This window comes from Nothoprocta perdicaria, unplaced genomic scaffold (genome assembly GCF_003342845.1).
Source record: "Nothoprocta perdicaria isolate Ctin4 unplaced genomic scaffold, notPer1 scaffold_20, whole genome shotgun sequence".
In the NCBI taxonomy this organism is placed as follows: Eukaryota; Metazoa; Chordata; class Aves; order Tinamiformes; family Tinamidae; genus Nothoprocta; species Nothoprocta perdicaria.
The window spans coordinates 5352521-5375645 of record NW_020455205.1 but is presented as its reverse complement, the minus strand read 5'-3'; the positions used below and the strand labels follow the sequence as shown (position 1 = coordinate 5375645).

General features: G+C 41.3%; 2 protein-coding genes across 3 annotated transcripts; both read right to left on the bottom strand.

Annotated features, from left to right (window-relative positions):
* Positions 1 to 518: 518 nt before the first annotated feature.
* RWDD3 (RWD domain containing 3) lies at positions 519 to 9670 on the bottom strand. 2 transcript variants are annotated; one of them, XM_026037962.1, is made up of 6 exons: positions 9586 to 9670; positions 4852 to 5336; positions 4047 to 4162; positions 3579 to 3958; positions 941 to 1014; positions 519 to 626 (listed from the first exon to the last, which is right to left on the bottom strand). In XM_026037962.1, exons 1-4 carry the CDS (start codon positions 9668 to 9670, stop codon positions 3844 to 3846), a joined length of 801 nt encoding a protein of 266 aa, XP_025893747.1. In that variant the 3' UTR covers positions 519 to 626; positions 941 to 1014; positions 3579 to 3843. The 2 variants fall into 2 exon arrangements, with proteins under 2 accessions (XP_025893747.1, XP_025893746.1); XM_026037961.1 differs by lacking the exon at positions 519 to 626 and having other exon boundaries at positions 866 to 1014.
* Positions 9671 to 14004: 4334 nt separating this feature from the next.
* LOC112946241 (cytochrome c-type heme lyase) lies at positions 14005 to 17595 on the bottom strand. Its single transcript, XM_026038038.1, has 6 exons — positions 17524 to 17595; positions 16800 to 16936; positions 16003 to 16151; positions 15503 to 15622; positions 14619 to 14705; positions 14005 to 14373 (listed from the first exon to the last, which is right to left on the bottom strand). The coding sequence occupies exons 1-6, from the start codon at positions 17588 to 17590 to the stop codon at positions 14175 to 14177; spliced, it is 759 nt and encodes a 252-aa protein (XP_025893823.1). The 5' UTR covers positions 17591 to 17595; the 3' UTR covers positions 14005 to 14174.
* Positions 17596 to 23125: the final 5530 nt, after the last annotated feature.

Here is a 23125-nt window from a genome sequence, read left to right as displayed (position 1 = left end):
ATTTCAAGTTCCATTTATGTCCATAATTAAGCACATAAATAATCATACCTCTTACATAACAAAATTCACTGTACCTATAAAATACAAAACCAGAAGAGAGTGTTGGCACTATGTACATTATGTATAAGGAGATGAGACAATAATGCTTAGTAATACTATAGGATATATGAAAGTTGATTCCAAAAATTGCACAATTTCATAATACAGGCAATTTCATTTTCAAATTCTGCCAGATATATAGTACATGAAACATTTCATCATCTTATTTCTGATTAATATGATTGATTGTATTTTCAGAGATAAGCTGAACAAATCAAGGGATACCAAGTTTTAATTATTCTTTTTTATAAAACTTTTTAAAAGAAACAATGGAAATGAAACATCTTTCCACCATTTGGTGCACTTCACAGCACTTGGTGTATATTATAATCTTTGCATTCCTTGTGATTATTCACATAGAAGTAGTATTACATGAAAATGAGATAAAATTTGAAATACAACAACAGAGGAAAAACAAACAAACAAAAACCCCACAACTTATCCATAAAATGAAAAGATGCTTTGCAAGACACTTTGAAGAGATCATTCCAAGGGTTTCCATCTAGGAGTTCTGTGTTTCATCTTCCCTGTAACAGTATATAACAAATGATAGCAAGATCAATTACATTATTGGTGAGACTCAGTAATTAAAAAATGCTGATGATTTCAGGTTTCCCTCACCTGAAGAAGGGAGTTTTATTTTGGCTCCTTCTACACAGGTACAGATATGTTATGTACAGACTTTGCTCACAAGGGGGAAATGGCTGTCAGTAAATGGGACAGTTAATCTATAACCAGTCTAATGCCCTCCTTGCCTGTGATTATCTGTACCTCACATTCCTGCTTTGGTTACTTCAAATCATGTCTGCTGCACAAAAGGTAGGAAAGAAGCGTTCCTCACATCTATCCAGACTGCCCTTCCTGAAGCACAGGAGATGCAGCCGGACGGCCTCCTTGGAAACTCTTTGACTGGTCCTATAAAAGGAGAGGGAGAGGAAAACAAAACAAAACACCACTAGTGACTCATTCCTAGACACTAATGGATACTACCCATGCCATTAAACTATATGTTAACACCCCAATCACCCCATTCCTTGGATCAGAGTAAATGTTTTCTGGATTAGAATGAATGCTTTGAATGTGACATTTTCCTACAAAAAACAGCTGTGCTGGGTTAATGTTGGGTTAGCAGTTTTACTCCTATTTCAATTCTTGTTTTCTTCTCAGTTAATAAGGCAAGGCATCCAAAAACACCCATCAAAATTCATTTTTCTCTTACAGTCAGTCCTACCGCAACAGCTTTCATTTTAGCCTTTCAAAAGAAACTATGGTTATGCTGCCGCGCTGTCCATATGGGGCATGCATATATCTACCATTTTTTTTAAAATAAACCTTTGAATTCTTAACTTTGAGACTAATTGAAGTCTCAAAGAAACAATTCCTACAACTTTGATAAACAGGTAGCAGACAGAGGAAAAAACAATCCTATTAATACTTCAATGGGTTACACAGAACAAGCCTAACTGCCGGCAGACACTGGAGAATCCAGCTGGAAAAGCACTGCCACGTGCATCTGTGCCACAGGAAAGGCTGCACATGCACTCAGACACAAGCACGCCCACAGGAAATGAGACTTTATCAAATATGCTGCTCAAAGAACTAATAAGACAATATCCACAACAAGGCTATTTTCACCAGTTAAACCATTTTCTCTTTGTGGACTTCGTTTTTGCTTGCATGTGAAATGCCTGACTGTAGCTATACACACTCTGCTGGCTTCTTAGGCACCAATATATGCACTCTAACTATTCTCGGGAGTTTTAGCTTCATCTGCCTGAATCTCATTCTTCTACGTCCGTTTCTCTTCCTTTGGAGGGAAATATATGCACCACAGCCGGTGCTTCTATGACTTTTCTGCCCCAGGGGCTCGTAGGCTTACCCAGCTCTTACAATACATGCAAACAAAACCATCAGTTAATAGACAGCTGCAGCATCTTTCCAAAAGAACAACCTTTAAGAATATTGTTTACTTGTCTGAAAACAAGATATACTCCTATATACCACTCAAGCTTAAGTGACTGATTGATGGGTAGGCAAAAGCCTTTGCTTTGACAAAATCAGGCTGACATCAGTTTTCATGTTACTCTTTGCTGTCTGAACAGTATCAGGCTGATCAGATTTGTAATTCTCAAAGTACACCAAGCCACGCGCAAAAACTGTAATCCCTTCCTACACTGGACTTGCTGATTTATCCACCAATAAATCCAAGTTATAGAAATTCACTGTATAAACTGTTCCTGAGATATGGCTCCTGAAACACACAAATCATCAAGCCTCTTAGAACAACTTCATTCATTAAGAGAGTAAATATAGATTAGAAGACAACTAACCCATGTATCCTTTGTTGCTTAGCTTCTTGCTCAACACCTTTTCTTAAAGCTCCTTCCCTACACAATGGCTGCTACAAAATGCCATCTCTGACCTAACAGGTAATCAAGGAGGTATCTGGTAGCAATATTCAAGAAAATACATGAATCGATCTCCGAGTGCAACCTGCAGTCTCTGCCTCTACACATGGCTTTCTTAAAGAGCTAATTATACCAGGTTTACCAGAAAGAGTTGGGGAGTCTCCTGATCTTGCAAAGTGACACCCACAGCTGTAAGCGTCAATTATTTTTGCAACCACATCCAAACTGAGATCACACATTGGATACACTATTCAACCCAATTCCCCAAATCAACAGAAAGAACCCTTAAATGATTGACATGCAAGGCAGGTAAGGCCCCAGCTATATGTTAACGGCTTAGATTTTGATGCGAGCAGTGCTGGAAATACCTTATTATTCTCTTTCCAGAACAGCAGGGGACTTCAAACTATAGATTTGGCTGAGGACATAACAGCCACCTGGTAAAACCTTACAAAATACAGACTTGCAGAGTCTTGCAGAGATACTTATTACCTTTCCTTACACCACATGTGCATAAGACCTTCACTGTTTCCAATACCTGCCAGACCTTGCTGGTATACAAAGGGAGCCCCTGCATCTTTTCAAGACCTTAGATTCTAGCAACACACATTTTTTTTCCCAACACAGATCTTTTAACTGAGAATAAGTGAACACTTGGCTTTACCTTGGCTGCTATACAACTTGTAAATTAAATTCCCCATTTTTGAAGTGAAAACGTTAACCTCCCCCCCCCTTTTTTTTTTGAGGTTCCAAATGACACAAAATTTCTCTTTAAAAATCAACAGTCAAGGATTTACAGTCAGCCAAATGGAGAAGGAAACATTTGCACGTGAATATTTAGAGGATATAAACCACATGTTGACCTCACATATTCAAATGTGTGTTCAATACGCTCGTTACATAAATATTCTAATAAATACTGTAAGTTCTGAAAGCAAGAATGAGTCATGCTTTCTAGCAGGCCACTATAAAAAAAATACTATCATGAGAGGGTCAAAACAAAACAATGGAAACAGGCAGTGAAAAAGAAAATTTCTGATAGCAGAAAAATAGAAATCTTAAGTGTAACACCTTTCCATCCTCCAAATCTTTCACGTTGGTGTGCAAGCATCACAATTAACTCCACATTCCTTTTAAATGGTTATCAATACACAAAGTGAAAGCATCATCATCTTTAATATATAAACTGCCTTTTGCTGATTGCAGGACGATGGTTACTTCTGATATATATATATTTTTTTCCCCCAGAAAAGCTTTGGAGTCATTTGCCAAATCAGTCTTTTTATCTTCTGTCAGCATCCACACAACTGCTGCTTTGGTCAAAAAGTCTAGTGTTTTATTTTAAGAGAGGAGGCACAAATTCAGAGAAAAGAGTTGCAAGTCCTGCAGCTTCAAATTCCTTTTGTAGCTCATCTATAGTTGAATAGTCTTTGACTTCAAATGTCTGAAACCTACAACATAAAGGAAAATTCATGAATATGCCTAGAATGTAATTATCGAGTCAGTTACTTTTCTATCCACAACAGTACTAAATTATACCTTGCATGCTGTGGCTGTATCTTTGTTTCACAGAGCACACTAATCATTTTCTCTTTGCATTTCTTTCTGCTTGAATCCACATCTACCTTAGAAGTTTTCTGAAGAATCAAGTATTCCTAAGCATTAAAAAGAAGAAAATATTAGTATCCTTGAAGTTTAGTAAAATGCAAAGACCTGTATGAAACGAAAAGATCCATCTCTAGCCAAATTTCGGGAGCGCCCATCCCAAACCCTGCGTGCCTGTTTTTATCCAATAGCTTTAAGACCCACGCAGTCTCAAGTGATGCAGGGAACCTGAGTTTGAAAAGCCAACATCTCCTCCAGCATCACCACAAAGACCCGCCTAATCCAGAGGGAGAGGGAGGTCACAGCAAGAGAGATGACGTGACAAGCCCAGCTGTGTGGCACGAACACCACATACTCCAATTGCCAAGGAAGAGGAAATTCAGGAATGAGCTAGAAATATGCCTATTATCAATTGCTTTTCACAAACTTGCTATTTTCAAGGTATATTCTGGAGTATTTTAGCAATACAGGAGATGGAATCTAAGCACAATGGAGTCAGGAAACATGAGAAATACACAGGGAAATTGTTACTATGGAACAAACAGCAGCATAAAACACGGGCCAATAGAATAACTTATTTTTCTTAAGCACAGAACAAAGTTTTGGGGCCTTCCTACTTTCTTAATGATCAATCTCCTTCCAAAATTGTTTATGTTAGAAGAAACACACACAAAATATTCAGACACATAGGTGTCAGTGGTAAATCGATAGTAGTAGTCAACATTCATTGTTCTTGCACCTTAATGTTGCTCCTGTCACCCTCAAGAAGAATCAATATTATCTTGCCCATGAACATCAGTCTTCCAGTCAGCCTTAGATCTGAAGCCCATTTTTCCACAGTTTTGACGTATTTTGCCTTTGCTCTCATGTGATCTAAATGCAAGAAGAGTATCCAGATACCGTCCTCTGTGCCTGCTCCTCTTGACAAAGTAGTTTTTTCACTGCAAACAGCTGTTGATTGCCTAATGATGCATTTAAGATGCTGTTGTACCCAAAGAACCAGCTCGTGGACCATGGGTTCAGAAAGATGCTTCTTTGCTTGCTCAAGTAATTTATCTTTCACATCCATACATTGGGCCCTTGTAAGCTGGTCTGAGTTAACAGAAATATCTGGCAGAATTGATGGATAATTGACTGGTAAGTGAAATAACAGCTTTAAAAGTATGTCTGTGTCCAGCAGTTCTTTCACGGTGATTTGAATTCTAAATGTAATTCCATGCGTCTCTGAAAAATATTAAAAAATAAATATCAACAGTTTGTTTGAAGTTGAAATATACACACATTAGTAGGTTATATTATATTCTTTAACATTTCAACTCAAAGGACTGTCATTCCATACATATTTCTTTTCACAACCAGCAGCTCAAGCTATACTTGCAGGGATCCCTGAAATGAAACACTTCCATATCATACTAGAAGGAAAGTTATTAACACATTATAACAAACATTCACACCTTTTGGCTCTTCTAAAGTCCAGACAAGTCAGTATTAAAGGATTATATCTTAGAAACACACAAGGCAGCTTCTACAGGTGAGTAGCACCAGCAAGAGTAACTGAAGACAGACCCTTCTGGAAGCCCTCAGCACTGGCCTACCTTTCTTCCATGAGAAAAAAAAAAAAAAAAAATTCTATGAAAGCTTTATTACCATTACAAGTGCAAGACAAAAATATGCACTTAGAACTGCATTAAAAGACAAATGTTCAAAGACAGTTATACACTGAAAAGGGATTCGGAAAGAAAGCAGCAAAACTCTTTATCCTTTATAACTTTGAGAAACATTTTTTCCCCTCTATTTACATGAGATTGACATAATTAAGATCTCTCTTTTGTGCATTTGACCCTAAACACATAATATTTTGATCTATTTCAGAATAGAGTTATTTTCAGAGTATACAGCATACACACAGTATGTAGCAAGAAGGCAAAAAGACCCCATCCTTCTGACAAATTGCTTAATCACATACACTTAATTGGTATAGCAAAACATAAACAAGAGTTACGTACAGTAAGTTCCTGCATTAGAGCCCTTCTTAGCCTAAAATGTTTCACAGAAAAAAGCAATACAAAAGTTCATAAAGTGAAAAGAGGGGACAAAGACCTAACCTACTTTTGCTCCTCTGCAACACAAAAGAGGATATCAGATAAAAGGTGATCTTCTTCAGATCTTCTCTGCTTCACCCCTTTGATGCATTCCCAACACTTCACCCCATTTCTTTAAAAACTTGCTAAAATGTCAGGTTGATTCATTCTACGAGGGCAGGAGAAGGCAGTTTTGAAAGACAGATTAGAGCAGCGCTGGGTTTCACAGGAGTTCTTTTGAAGTGACTTGCTTTCTTGTCCCCTACCTTATCTTACTTTCCTTTACATGACAGTCAGTCGAATTATGTCTGATTAGCATTGCTGACACTGCTAACCTCCTCGGTGTTCTCTAAGATATTATATTTGAACATTGTTAAATAAGTGAGAGAATCTAAAAGTGACTTGGGCTTTAGAGAGCTTAGCTGGGGGGCTGTGCCCAACTTTCCTTCCTGGTTCACATGAAGAGTTCTCCAGGATAGGGCAGTGACAAAGCTAAACAACCAAATCCTCCAAACTAACCCATCAAACCCTAGCATTGTAATAGAGGAGCCTCCAAACAACTACACACCGTCCCTGCCCTGAGCAAAGGGTCAAACCCAGCACTGGAGGCAGCAGGTGCAAGTCCAGTGAATTAAAGGAAATTGTGCCCATCCACACGCACAATGAGCCAGCGCCAAGACATTAATGAAGCATCTCCGTGGACCTCCTGGTCCAAGTGGACCTGCCGTCTCCGTGGAGCTGCCTGAGCACACAGCTCCACACACGGCAGCATTCCCGCAGGAAAGGCCGCGCAGCACCCAGCACACTGCATTTTGAACTACATGGCCAATAACTTTTTAAAAAATCACAGTCTATAATTGAGTTGAAGAATAACGCTCTATTGCCAGCTTAAGTACAGTGACAGAAAACCACGTTACCTTTCTGACAGTCCTACCAGGGATTTGTCACTAACTTGTCCCAACAGACCCGAGCAACCCCGAAGTGACGGATAAGGCGTCCGGCCAGCGCTGCCCCTTCGGCAAGGAGCTCCGGCCGCACCTGCCCCTGCTCCCAATCCGCAGGGATCTTGTCCCACTCCCAGCCCAGGCCGCGTGGCTCCGGCCGTCACGCTCATTTCCATCCGCTTCAGACTTTCTGGGAAACGGGGAATCGATTCCAAACGTTCGCGGGGCGACAACAAAGTTGATTTTAACATCAGCACATTTGTTTCCTACATCCACATCGCAGACTGCTGTCAGAACAAGAGCAAATGACCACTGGCCTTCGCAAGCAGGCTCCACAGAAAATATTTCCTTTGTGTGCCCACATCGCACTGACTCCACAGCAAAGCATTGATCATTTCTGATAAAGAGTGGGATACTATCATTCTGCTGGCATTTAATGTGCTAATAAGACTAAATCCAATACATGTTAAGTCATTTTCCCCCATAGCCGCATGCTTATCAGTATATTTAGCTCCAGCATACTTCAGATTTTTTTCTTATGTTCCATGTCAACCAGACATATCCCCCTCCTCTCCTGCCCAAAGGCGCTCTATGCAACACATGCAGGCTATTTTTAAATTCACAAAATAGCACCTACTGAAGTACAAGCTTGGAATATAAAAATATATTTTTATTGCAAGCTTCGTGAGCAAATCAGAAGAGAACAGATTAACAAATAAGTTATGGATTTCTATCTGTAATTCTAATCTTTCCAAATAGATATGTAAGAGAAGAAAGATAGACTGTAATTAGTTTACTTAAATTCATTAATGCATTTTTTTCATAAAAGTATATTTTTCAGTTTGAATACTTCACTGTTCGATCCCAGAAAGCTGAAGTTTTTAGCACAGCAAGACATCTGCAAAATAATTTTCTTGCATTTCCACAAACAATAAATCCCCAAAAGCCTCCTTTTTGATCCTATAAATCTACACACAAATTACTCTCAATTTATCAGTGATAATGTAACAGTCTTACTGGAAGTTATAGCTCTGCATTGTTTATCAACAACAAGCTATACAATTTAAAGAGATAAAGTAAACATAAACCAATGAATACAGCAAAATAATTTTTTCATTTCCAAGGGAAAATGATGGAAATCAACCAGGGCACGAGATCCTAACAGACTATGAAAGCAGCTTTGTTTAACGGCCCTGCAAGGTCATGTCACATCATTATAAATATAATAACCGGCTCTTGTTTTGCCCTCACTGTACTTCACACGGTGTTCTGGAAAGGATTCTAAGCCTTCTACATCTTGATTATTTATAAACACAAGTTTTTTTTCTGGATATTATGTATGGAGAAGTATGCACATATATTTCTCAAACAGATTTGGAGAAACAGACATGCATATGCAACGCTCAGATACGGTCACATTTTTTAAAATAAACATCTGCTAAGCCTGGATCCTGTATTTTTTAAACTATGCATAAAATAGCATTTCTGAGCTTCTTGGGTTTCAAGAAAACAAAACTCAATTGAAGATTTCAATCCTATTTTTAAAAATATACCTTAAATGCCAATCCAAAATATAAAATAGCAAGACACTGCACCAGCGAGGTGCCCCAAGCCGATCAAGGCACAAAACAACACTGTTTTGGGATTGCGCTCGTTAATGGTGCTCCACGCAGACACTAATACCTTCACCCCTCTGGGAGGGTCCGCGCAGTCCCCACATTTGAGACCCTCACACAGAGCAGGGAGCTGCCACGTCCGAGGTGCCCGAGCAAAGCTTCCCTTACGCCCTGGATGCACGTCCTCCACTCGCCCTACCTGCCAGGTCCTCCTCACCCGTGGGGTGACCGCACAGGTACCACGACGTGGTCCCTCTTGCTGATCAACTTCACAGCGACAGGACTGATGCCTTTCAGTTAAGCTTTGCACAGGGACCACCATGGCTGGTGCACACAGCACGGAGCGAGGACACCCCTACGCAGAGCTCCCGCGCCTGCAGCCTCCGGCTTGCGGGAGCCGACAGGCCTGTGCGCAACCCCACACACAACCCCGCTCACCTTCCCGGGCTCGCCCGGCCAGCAGCCACATGCACACACCAGCACAGAGCCGGGGGCACCGCCTGAGGCCCCAAATATCACCCTGCCCCTGAGAAAATGCCCTGAATGACCCAAAGTGGTTACAGCTGTGCCCAGTTAACCCTGCTGCTCCCACACAGGTTTTGTCACAGGCGGTAAAGGCAGCTGCTTAACACGTCGCTAGCCGCGAGCACCGCTCCGCTGTCCTGCCGGAGCGAGGCCAGGGGGCGGCCGCACAGCCCAGGGTCATGCGAGGCGGCGGCGAGGACGGCGAGGACGCGGCGGGGAAGCTGCCCTGGCGGCCCGCAGCGCAGCACGGCCGCGGAGCCCCGAAATGGCGGCCGGGCAGCGACGCGGCGGGAGCCGCCGCCTTCACCTGACACCGCCAGCACCTCGCACTCCTCCGGGCCGCAGTAGATGGCGGCCAGCGCGGCGAGCTCCTCCCGTGCCAGCGCCGCCATGGCCGCAGCGGCGCCCGCGCCCGCAGGCAGTGCCCGCCGCGCCACCCCTCGCCCGCCCCGGCCCGCTGCGGCTAATGGCGGCCAGCGGCGGCGGCGCCGAGATGGTGGCGGCGGCGGGGCGCCCTCCGCGCCGCTGGAGGAAGGGCCTGGCCAGCGGCTCTGCTCCTGGCCACGGGCCTGGGGCACCGGTGAAGGAACGTGAGAGGAAATACGGCTGGAGCTGCCAGCAGAGCGGCCAGGGAGCCGCAGCCGCCAGGAGGCATCTTTGGGAATCAGCCTCAGAGGCGCCTCGTTCCATCCTTGAGGACTTCCTTGACTCTGGACTTTCCCCCTTCTCCTCATCCACTTTGCATATTCCATTTTTCATGTTTAAATAAAAAAGTCGATGTAAATGTCTTTTAAATTGACACTATCACAAGACAGTGAGGTCCCTATGAATAAGTTACTGCACTCTGACATTTGGAAGTCATCAAATGAGACAGTATAATGTCAGCTTGATATTTTTCACACTATGAAAATATCAGCTTCATGTCAAAGATCTAAATTCCATCTTAATGTAATAATTTTTTTTTTGTATTCATAGACTAGTGAAAATGCTAAATATTTAAATTTGAAATGAACTTCTACAGTTACAATTTGGCCTTCATATTCCATTATTATTAAATTGCAAGTCAAGATCTGTTTTCCCTCTTTTTTAATTCCTCCAACATTGTAGTGTTTGATAGAATAATATTAACCATATTCTCTAAATGAATGCTTTCCCATCAACACATGGCAAAGAAAGTAAAAAAAACTACCTTGCTCTTCAAAGTCAGTCTATATTAAAGCAGCTCTGGCATCTTAAATAGATACAATGTTGATGTTACCACTATTTTCCACTTTTAGTGACAAAGCACAGAGAATGTAACCTTTCATGCCTGTGTAAGATTAATCTTCCTAGTATTATTTACAAAAGCAGTAGCATCCTTTGCTTTTTCCTCAATGTAATTATAATTCACATGATTTAGGGATCACATCAGTAATTCCTGGAAGTTTTATCTAAAGTGTATATTTAGACCCGTTTTCATCTGACCTGAGTAATTGACAGAGGAAGGGTAGATAGATATTTGAAAAAGATGGCAATTTGGCACATCCACCGATACACAGAATTTCTTTGTGGCTGCTGCTAGAACCACTGGTGTATTTATTGAAAGGGAAGCTCAATGTTGCTTAAGAAAGATAATGGCAACAGAAGAGCCACTTCCCATTCAGCTGCTAACCAGGGCAAAATGACCCAGGACGAAGCAACATCCCAAGGAAGCCCAGGCATCCCAGAAGGACAAGCTGCCCATTGCCTCGCTGTTACAGGGAATCCAGCGCTAAGAGGACATGAGCAGCAAGAGCAGAGAGCCAGGCCACCCTGCAGAGCCACAGGCTGCCCCAAGCGATGCAAAGGCACTAGCTCCGTGCAGCTTGGCCTCATGCTCCCGGTAACACAGGCAGGTTTAGCTCTAGGCTGCAGGTACGTGACCGAAAACCTGCCCCTTTCCCCCACTGTCTTTACCTCTCTGCTACACAGCAATCCCCAGCACAACTGCTTCTGGGCACCAGGATATCCTTCAAGTATTTGTCTCCACCTGCAGACCATGAGAGCTCTATTAACTACAGGAAACAAACACAATACGTGAAAACAGCACCTTGGCACCATAAACAAAACACTTTAGATAGCTACATGCAAACCTGTAAAACTAAAAAGCAACCCTGTTTTTGTGATTGGGACTGTGCTTTTCCATTTGCATGTGCACACATATAACTTGTTTTGAGATGCCAGGTTTTGCACTTCTGCTTCAGAACTTGGTATTGCTTCAAAATTCCCTCAAAGGGCTTGATTACTTTTTGAGGTTCTGGATTTTACATGCACACACGTATCCCTCCTTTTGTCACTATAGATGTGTGTATTACCCCTCATCGAGCCTTAACAATAGTTTGGTTATTAAAATACCATGCTAAAGGATGAGAATGAGCGTTTAAATCACTATTTTCAAAGTTTTACATTAAAATTCTAATCACAAAAACAAACTTAGTTTTATCTTTCCATAGTACTACTACTTGTAGAATTAAATTAATCCTGCGCTTATTTATTTTCCCTTCCATTTCTCTCTTGAAAGTTAGACCAATGTGCCGCTTGTCCTGAAATGCCTGGGAGTCCTTGGAATGTTATTTCATCCATTCAGGATGAAGATACTTGTTACATGCCCATTTTCTGTGATCTCCTGGTTTGGCTGGCTACCACCAGTCTTGTCCTTGTTCTCAGATTCTATCTTCCTATGTTTGGGCGAGTAGCACAAACATGTGATTAGCTATATTCTCACGTGACGCATATAAGAGCTCATAATAAAGCTAGAAAAATTATCACTAAATATCAATGTTAGGAAAAGTATATTTCATTTCTTTTTGAATGATGAAGTATCATACTTAAATTAACAGTGGCACTGAAAAGAACAGTTTCGAACCTACATAAGATGGAACATAACAGAGGACAAGAAGTTCACAAAGCGGCCCATGACATCTTTTATCAGATTTAGCAGTATAGTCACAATTTCCATAATGCTCTCAACTTCAAGCCTGTGAAACAAGGCAAGCTATTATTATGCTTTTGAGGCACTCCTTTGCTATATTTGGCCATGAGAAATACAGACCCAGAATGATGCGTAACAAGTTACCCAAATATACATGTGAAGAAAACAATAAATAAATAAAGCAGTATCCCCTTCTCACTTGACCATCAGGACTGAGAGGAATACTCTTTTATAATGAAACATAACTCTTAATTTAAGCTCATAGGCTTCTTATGTATCAGCTGCCCAACTTATATGGAGATTTTTCTTTGCCCTAAATTATTTTTGAGTTAAATACATATGAAGCATTGCAAAAACAGTGAAAAGACAATGGAGAAAGCAGAGAGAGGTATGTGCTACTTTCTGAAAATTCTGGACTTTGGGGTAGGATTTATTCCTACCAGCAGCGCAGTTGCCTATGAAGTAGGAACAATTTATCTCCATTAGTACCTTAAAATATGGAAACTTCTCTGAATCATTTTTCTTAAATGGGATGCGTTATTTGAGAGCAACATTATCATCCCAACTCCTGCCTCAAAGAGCTTCCAATGTCATTTATTGTCAAAATCACTTGTATAAATTTAATACATAGCTAGTTTACAGTTAAGGTTAGGAAGCCCAATGTAGAAATTCCTACTTGACAGGCTACAGTGTGATACTGAGTTATTCCTGCCAGTCCTAAGTCTTTTTATAGGGGACTCGTTCTCAAGAGTAACGCATGCTGAAAGGGAGAAATAATTTAAATTTAGGGCTATGTAGCATCAGAAATTTATCAAGACATGCAAATTTAAAGCTATTACAGTTAGAATACATTAAAAAAAGGTTACTTTCTCTTATTATTTGAGCAAATTTTTGCTCAAATCAGAGTCACACAGCACAAGCATGCACTGTTCTTACAAATTGCTCAAACCAAACTTGTATCTTGGTACTTTAGATATGTTTTTAGCCAAGTTACATATACATGTGTAGTATTTACTACAATCACTATACAGAAATGTATACTACTATGCATACATACACTTTGTGCGTTTCTTCTTACATCTGAAAAACTTCAGTGTATTGGTAAAAATATGTAAATACACTGGAAGTATACAATTTTCTTACAAAAAAAAAAGAACTTTTAAACACTCAAGTATAATTATATTTAAACAAGCTCTTTTTAGAAATGTTGTTTTAAAAGTAAATGCAACAGATACGCTAATTTCCTGCTTCTAGCAATTAGCTGTTCTTCTGCTAAAAGATAAATTACAAATTTAGGCATAAGTATTTTCTCATTTTCAGCTTAATGTATCATTATAAACACTCTTACTGTAGTTCCTTAAAGAGAATAAATTTTGACTGTTTCTTCTCTGAGAAAGCCTTCATTTGTACAGATAGAGTGTGGATGTAAAAGCAAATATGGAGCTGTATAGAGTTAATAAAACCTGCAGTTTGTAACAATCTAAAACTTTACCTTTTATCCATCATCTGAACACCCAAGCACTGCGACTATGTAAAAGTATTTATGAGATTTCCAATTCTTACTCTTTTATGCAGTAATACCAAATTCAACTCCAGTGAGAAACAGAAATCCAACGTATCTGTTGCATTGTGGGAGTTACGAAATGAAGGCAAGCTTATAGTCACATACAAAAAAAAAGTGGCAAAATAAAAGTTTTTACAGTTCTTAAGGAAATTAAAAAAGATGTTTTTGCTACTCTAACTTTATTTTTTCAATTCAAAACACCATAAAGCATCACTGCCTTCAACAGTGCAATTGCCCATCCTCCCTTCTCACCCCCAAAGAACAGTGGTGATAACGCAGACAATCACAGTTGGGGGCAACTGTGGTTTAAAGTTCCAGTGTCCAGGAATCCTCAGTCCATGAGGAAAACGTTTTACTTTTTGACTACACACAAGAGGGGCAGTTAGGAAGTCCACCGCCACCAAGCTACCTTCATTCTGTCCCAAACGGCCGAGAGGGAATCCAAGGCAGGGCGAACATCCAAGATAGTGAATTGGTAGTTCTTGTCGACCTCTCCGCCATCGTAGTAATCGATAACGTACCGCACCTCTTTGCCACATCGGTCAACAATCCAGTCGTGTCTGTCGAAAGGGAGCTCGTACCTGGAAGGACAGAGAGCAGACAGAGACATTACCCTAAAGGATATTATGAATCTGGGAGAGGAAGCAGCACTAAGAAGCTTCTAAGATGTATTTATCCAGATGCTGTTGTTAGATTATACCCACTACTTACATTCTCTGGAAATTAGAGCTTGCAATTCCATTTCTAAAATATCTTACAATTACATTTACGCTACACTTGCAGACCCATGCCTTCCTGCTCCTCGCTCAAAGTGCTGCCCACATACCCCATCCAGGAACGGATTCTGGCTCTAGGTGAGTACTCCTTGGCTTTGCCTCCGAATCGCATTAGCGTTGGGCCACACGGACATTCCCTAAATACACAATTAAAAAAGAAGAAAAATATCGTTAATTTCTAAAACAAAGGTTTGTTATATATTTAAACCCTTGTAATAATTTGTTTTAATAATAGAGAAACTAAGCAGGAGAAATAGCAATAGTAAAACATATATATATAAATTACAGTTTATCTAATCCAGCTATTTTTAAAAGGTTTTGAAGTTCCACTTCCTGATAACACTTACTGCCAGTCCCTTTCATACGTTCTGCACCACTGCTCTAGTATCAGCAGAGCAGATCTCAGAAAATCTAACCTGGCAGTTTAATGGGTTAAAACCTGAAAAACGTTTAAGAAAAGTCTCATCTGAGCTATTGTGTAAAAAAGGTCATGGAATTTCACACAACCACTACATACATACAGTGCATTTAATTAGTCTGTCTCTTCTGGGAACACTGACTATGCTCGCCTGAAAATGATGAAGAGTTTTGCCCTTTGCCAGTCACTTTTAATCAGTGTTAAGTTTATATCAGGTTTGCAACATAACAATTTTAATTAAATCATTCTCAAATAAATACAGTAAGAAGTAAACTTCTCCAAACCCACATTATGCACACTATCAGCAATAGTTACTCAGTTCAGTCAAGTCCTCCTGGTCAATTCTTCTTACTTCCTCCATATTTATCAAAAACACAGAATGCTACAAGAAACTTAACTTCATAGCATGTAGACACCAGGATACTTCAGGAAAAATAAAATTACATTCTATTTTCAAACTACTACAGAAGTAAAAGCTACAGCAAAGGATTTGCTTTCTATTTCATATGTACTTACACAGCATGAAGTGCTTCCCACTTCAAAATTTCCTTCCAAGCTTGTTCGTTATTCTGATTGTGAATCTTAATGATGTTGGTCATGTCTTCACTTGTTATGTCATCATCTTTCCACCTCCACCTAGAAAAGAACAGTATGAGAACAATTCACAAGTGCAACTGCGTAACTATCTCAACCTTCCTCAATTTATCTGTTATGTTTTTGAATTCAGAGATTTAAGGGCTTGCATAAAGCAAAACATTTCCTTTCAGATGGGATGAGAATCATCCCAGAATCAGATAATACGATCTTATTCTTTATTTTAAAATTGTTTTGAAAGTAGTACTTTTTCAAACTGAAAATTAACCACTTACTATTTGGAATTCACAACTCTTTTAAATAATGTCAACGAATAATGATACATTACATATGACTAATGTATGACAATGTATGACTAATGATACATTACTTCATAAACTTTAGGCTAACATAAATTCCATTGGATAACTCAGTTTATTTACCCCTTTTTTAGCATAGCATTCCAAAACATTTGCTCTGAAGGATAGACCCATTTCTTGTCAGAATGTGCTCTAGGAATGGAAGATTCTTCTCTAACAGTTGATAGTGGAAACGGCTGATCTGGGGACGGCAGCTGATTAGGAGGTGGCATCTAGAAGAAAGGGACAATCACCTCAAAAGCAAAATTACCCATGTAGCAGAAACAGTTTTATATGTTACAGCGTTTAAGAAAAATCAAAATAATTAATCAATCAAGACAAAGATCAAGAATGTCAACCTTTAAATTAGCCCACTAGTATTTTCTGTTGCAACAGAACTCAGGTGTCAAATCTGTGCAAAGAAGCCCAAAACAGCCCTTTTTGCTACATGGCAGTTTGCAAGTGAGCAGTGCACTCTGTAAACCAGAGGAAGCCCCGCAGAGACCTGCTTCAGACACTACACATACAACCCTAAGAGACTATCTAGAAACCATTAATAAAACATAAAAATCCATGCATGTGACTAACACATAGAAATAACCTAGCAAAAGATATTTATGAACTGGCAAACCATTTCTGATCAAAGACTGAACTTTGAAGAAAGTGTTAAATAAGATCCAACATGTTTTATACATATACTTCCATATCGTATTAAAAAAAAAAAGGTCAGGAAAATCAAGAGTTAAAATGAAAAAATAATGTCATCAATTGCCAGAGTTTCCACCACAGGCTGGGGGTCACTAACTACAGTTACACTAATCACACTGGGGATTTCAGGAGGAGCAAGCGTGAAGAAACTGCCCTAATGAGGCGAATGTTACCATGTTGCTGGGATCTATGTCATCTTCCCCTTGAGATGCCCCTGACTTCACCGGACACGCGACATATTCATACGCTCTTTCCTGATGCGTAGGAGCACCGCTTTCTTTCTCAGGAGCCTTCATGTGCATTGGACAGCCTAAAATGCAGGAAAAAAAAAAAGGTACATATACCACTACAAAATGAAGTCTATGAGATGTGACAGGAGCTGGGAAACAATTCACTGGATGCTAGTATTGTGTGACCTGGGCAGGAGTTTCAAGCTTCCATAACCCTCGTTTCCGTGTGTTTCAGAACCAGCACCACAGCTGTTACATCCAAGCTCCTCACACAGTCCTGGAGCTCGTCCCCAGCCCCGGGCTGCCCCACACCCCGGGCTGCCCCACACCCAGGGCTGCCCCACACCCAGGGCTGCCCCACACCTCCGGGCTTTGCCGCTAAGACCCGCACAGCAACGGTAACTGCAAACTCGGCGCGCGCCGCCGCTGCAGGAGCCGCCGCTGTCCCCCGGGTCGCCACCCGTGCCCAGCGGCCTCGGCACCACCCCGCAGCGTGGGCTGGGCCACGGGAAGGTGCTGTGGGACGCCGACAAACCCAACAGCCCGGAGCGACCCGCAGGCCGCCGTGCTCGGCCCCAACTCCCCTCTGAGCACGGGCACCGCGGGCTGCTTGGGCGAAGGGGAACCCCGCGCTGTTCAGGAGCTCGTCGGCTCCAGGAGTAGCTACCGTTTGCCTTGCGCTCCTGCTCGGGACACGCCGCGGCGGCGGCCGGGGAGGAGGCGGACAGGCCCATGGCGCCGCTCGCCGCGCTCCCCCGGGGTCCTGCGGAGAGAGCACACCGCGTAGAGCGGGGCCGCGGCGGCAGCGGGGACACCCCCGGCCCGCCACGGCCGCCGCGGCTCCGCCGGCGTCGCGCGCCTCGCCTCACCGTTACGATAACCGCGAGTCCCGGCCCGCGGCAAGGTCAGGCCCGCCCGCGCCGCCGCAGCCCCGGCCCGAGCGCGGGAGGCGCGTGCGCGGCCTGGCCCGGCCCGGCGCAGCGGGAGGGGACGCCCCAACGCGCGCACCTCACCTCACCTCGGCCCGGTGCCGGTGCCGCTGCCGCTGTCCTCCCCGCGGCGCCGCCGGGCCCGGCCGCAGCCACGCGCCTCGCGAGAGCCCCGCCCGCGCCGCGCCTGCGCAGTGAGCGCCGCAGGCAGCCCTCCCCCTCCCTCGCCGCGCTGCTCGTGCGGCAGGCGGAGCGCGCGCTCCGGAGCGAGAGCGGAGCGGCCACGCGGAGCCCGGCAGCGAGGGAGGCTGCAGGGAGCCCCAAGGGACAACAGGCGTGAAAAAGCCAACAAAAGACTCTAATAAAAAGTTACTGCACTCATACAGAGGCAGAGAACAAAATTAGGAAGAACAGAGGAGATAAATAAATGAAACCTGGGAGGCAAAGTGAATAGCAACTTCGCGCCAAAACACGACGGAGGGGAGGCGGATATCCAGAACACTGTTCCCAGGCTCGGTGCTGGCCAGGCGTTTCTCCCGCCTTGCGAGGCGCGGCGGGTGCCAGGAGGGAAGGGGCAGCTGAAAGGCGCCCTTGTTCACGGCCTTTGCTGCTCCCTCTCCACCATGGAGCGCTGCCCAGGCCGCACCAGAGCGCCCAGCAAGCCCGGCCATGCTGCCCGGCCCCGGGAACTGGCCATGAGCGCCTGACCCGCGGGATGCGGCCGGGCTGTCCCGGACAGAATCGCTTCCACACAGATCCCCCCCCTTAACGAGCGGCTTTCTATAGCAGCATAGCAAAATTAGCACACAAAGAACATCATTTATAAATAAAACTAAATGGCCTCGGAAATGTAAGAGAGGAAAGCAAGTGCAATCACTGGAGTGCTTTGTATTTTCTTCTGGCAGTTCACGGCACAAAATTAAGCTGAGGCACACACACGGTTCCCGGGTCCTGCTGCATGGTTCGCTGGTTCTGTGCGCACGCAGAGCCAGGAAGGGCCCTGCGAAGGAGCTGCCCCTCGCAGCATTCAGGGAAGCGCCTGCAACCCGCGGCACCAGCGAGAGCCGCTCTGCCCCGGGCCCTGCAAACACGGCGCCGGCTGCGGCCCGCAACACGTGCAGCATCACTGCAGTCACACGTGGTGTCATTATCCTGGCAAATACAATCAAATATTTCCTCAATACCCACCTGGAGTTTTAGATTGTCACATTTGTGTCCTAGGCAGAATTTCAAGTCTTTAAAGTCGTTTTCCACTTGGAAAGGTGTGGCTCAGGCCTCATACTCCTTCCTCACCTTTTTAAAATAAAAAAGGCTCAGCACACAGTTTCAAGACACCATACGAGCCAAGCCTGTGAACTCACTGCACAGTAAATTCTTCTTTCATGATGCATTTAAGTACATAAGCTATTACCATCTGAAGGAGGAAAAATCCACAAAATAAGAAACCATATTCTTTTCTTTTATTAGGAAGTACCAATACCTTGCATACAACATGCAATTTATTGCTTATTGACATTATTGCATATATCAAAAAAATCAGGCAATATAACTTTATGCAAGCTGCTGAACTGTTCAAACAAAACACAGAAATGCTCTATCGTACCAATGAAATGCAGACAAATCATTCAGAAACTAATAAAACATAGACTGATACCCATATTTCATCATTCACCTTAAAACTGATTACTTCTATAACCAATCTGCAGAACTATTATATTGCATTTTTAAGTTCTTGTGCAATGATAAGAATTGTTAGGACACTCAGGTCACATTACTGCCCAAATTCAGTAATGTGACACTGATATTTTATGACAGTATTAGAATTTTAGTTTTGCTGCAAACCAGATTGTCACAATTCACCAGAAGGCAGTAGAAAAGAATTTACAATTTTCATCCTCATTCTACACATAACCTAGTTTTACTACATTTATCAGGTTTGGTTTTAGACAGAAGATTATATAAGCATTGTTAGAATTTCATGAACCATTACCTTCATCTAAATTATAAATCATTTTTTCCAACTTTGTAGTTTGGTTTTCTATCAGACTACATGTTGTACGCACTAAACTATTCTACACACATATATATATAGATATTAAAGAAATGTATCTACATATATATGTAGATATACATATATACGTATGTGTAGATATTAAAGAAAACTGTTATATGCATACTAGAAACAAATCCAGGATATTTGGATGTGTGCATACTAAGCATGCAAATTATATGCCAGAGCTCATGATTAGCCCTTTTCTTCCTTTCTCCCTACTGTACAATGGATTTGTCCGGTGAAATTGGATTAGGGTTGAAATAAAAAACAGTGTATTATGCATTGCATTCAAAAATGTTGCATTCTATATTAGAGCTTAGTATTAATATTTAAATATTGTTTTCAAATCTAGCAAAATTTAAAAAATACCAAGATTGAAAATATTAGAAGACAATTTACATGCAACAACTTCCTTGTGGGTACAAATTCTCATATACATAAATATTTGTGAGCTCAAAAAAAGCATACCCAGTCCACAAGACAGTTTTTGACATCCCACAGACATTAAAAATAAAGATTCACTACAGAATATGTTTTCTTATTTTAAATTTCAATGACCAGGAAGGCATAAATAGCACAAAATCTTTACGGCTGATACCAAAACATGCTGAACTCTTCTTAATTCACTCTCTTAAAGACATTTCTTTACACTACAACTAGATGAAAAAGCTTGTACATAATTACGATCAGGTATCCTCCGAGTTCAAGATAGCGCACAACGAAAATGATCTCCGAAGGCTTTCTAACAACAACAACAAAATCTTATACTAAAACCACATTTTGTTCTTCCTAGCCACCTTCCATTCTTTACTCAGCTATAAAGTGCTTAGTTATTATAAATAGAGCAAGAATTTCAGAGTAAAGAGGTAGCTAGTAGAGATTTGCAATGGATAATAAACCTTATCATGTATTACCACCTAAAAGTACGTAATCAGAGAGCTCTAAATAGCCCATAACTCAACTTCTCTCCTTGCAAGTTGCTTTCAGAAAAACTTAAGACCTTCACCTGTCCTACAAAAAGCATTTTACCTGGGGCTGGATGAATGGTAAAGTCTGTACATATTTTGATTTGCCTGGTGCCAGGATCTGAGCAATGAAGCGCTGCTCTCTTCCCAGCTGTCAGATATATTCCACGGAGCGACAGGCTCCTCTTTCTTGTGAATTCCCTTGAAAACAATTAACGAGGTTGTAGAGCAGGCTTTTAAGAGTACGAAACAGGCATCAACACATCCCAATCTTTTACACTTTCCACCTGAAAATTCTAGCTCTTTCCTATTTATTTTCCTGATGCCTCTCCCCAGGAGCCAACACTGCAACAGATCCTAAGCTGAAGCAATTTTCCAGCAGCTTTTCCTCCGAATGGCTCAGCAAAAGCGTCACAGAACAACTTCACCAACCTCTCTGCTAATGGTCTTTCATGGAAAGCTTGTGTTTACACGTACTGATGTACACATGAGTCCATGACAAAAAGTCCTCTTCACACAGCAGTTAACAACTAATAACACATCTTAGGCAGCTCAGATTTTTAAAAGAGGCAAATTTCATTTGCCAGTGGGCACAGAGATATAGAAATTTCTAATACTTTCTGCTACTTGTTATTCCACTGTTGACTCAACTACAACAAGAAACATGTCTTCCCGTACTGTGGGTCAAGTCTCCTCCACCTCTCCTCTGCTGGCAAACATTTGCTCACTTGTGTAAGTTTTTTTCCCTTTAGGTTAACATGAATGCTGTATTATGAGTAATCTTTCCCCTCATTTTTAATATAAAGATAGAAGTAATTCTCTTTAAAACACTAATTAATTTTTAATAAAATTAATGCAATGTTTGGAATCATTAAGAATACAGAAAGTCAGCTTGTCTCATTTCCATTCTCAGGGTATGTTTTTCAAAAAATATATATATATATTTTTAACCCATTAAGCTAAGAAAGTACCGAGCTCACTCAAAATAAAATGCATTTATAGAGGTAGAGTAGGTTTCAGCTGTGGAATTATTGGGTACAGTTACCCATAAGCATCTCTACAGCAGGTTTTCAGCTTCACTGAAATCCATTTTAACACTCATCTAGCCAACAAGGATTTTGAAGTGTATTTCCTCTCTCAAAATACTGCATCCACAAATGAATTCCAAAAGCAAAACCTGATTGACCATTTCCCACAATAGCTCTGAAACTGCTCTTTATTATTTTTTCATTAAAAGTAAACCATACAAAAAGAAATCTTACATTCCAACACAAAGCCTTACTGGTGCAAACGGACACTGTCGTGATCACTGCGCTGATTCAATGTCACCTGGTATTGAAGGAACATAAAAGAAAAACAAGATATTTAAGCATTTTTAAAGAACAACTCCTTCCATTTGATATGTCCATGTCCATCTTGGTGACGCACTAAGATACTGCTTAACACTTGGCAATTGGTAAAAAATGGAGGTTTTAGACATCCCCCCAAAAGACTACTACAGTGACCACTAACCAGGTTCTAACTCTTTTGCATTAAAAAAAAAAAAAAAAAAAAAAAAAAAAAAAAAAAAAAAAAAAAAAAAAAAAAAAAACAGAAAGAAGCAAAGAGACAGGCTTGCCATATGAAATGTATAAATATTCCGGCACAGTTTTTAAAAGAATAAAGTGCAATTGAGAAATGGGTGCCAATGCTACCTATGCTCTCCTCTGGGCTTTTAAGGGCAGGCAGAAAGTGCGCTACGCTGATGCTTCATAACTTGGCAGAACATTTATTACCCTCCTTGCCCAATTCAGCAGTATTATTTTTTTCTGTAGCAAGTTGTCTTCTGACGTACAGTAGATACAGTAGGATATAACTGTAATAATTAAAATACTAAATTAAAAAATGAAAATTGCACTAATTTGTATAGCAATCAAAGATATTGCTAATTCTAAAATACTTATTCCACTTTCATTTTGGATTGTTGCCTAGTTTGCCCTGCGTACTTCTTTTGCCAACCTAGTTTTAACATAATTTTATTATAACTTGACTTCCTTTCCTATTATGCATAAAACTACCTAGAACTGAGGGAAACAGACTATTGTAATGAATGTTCTTCACTGAAAAGAAACAAACAAAAATCCTTTAAAGCTACTGAAATTTAGGTTTAGAATAGTATTAAAGATTAATGCTGAGAAGGAAGGAATTCACAGAGCTTCCACAAATTGTCCTCTTAAGATTTGCTTCTCATTATCAATATTCATCCTACTTCCTGAATAGACAGGCTTCTGCTTTCAAGTGTTATCTCCAAAATGTTGGAATTTACTTACTTTGAAATTGATT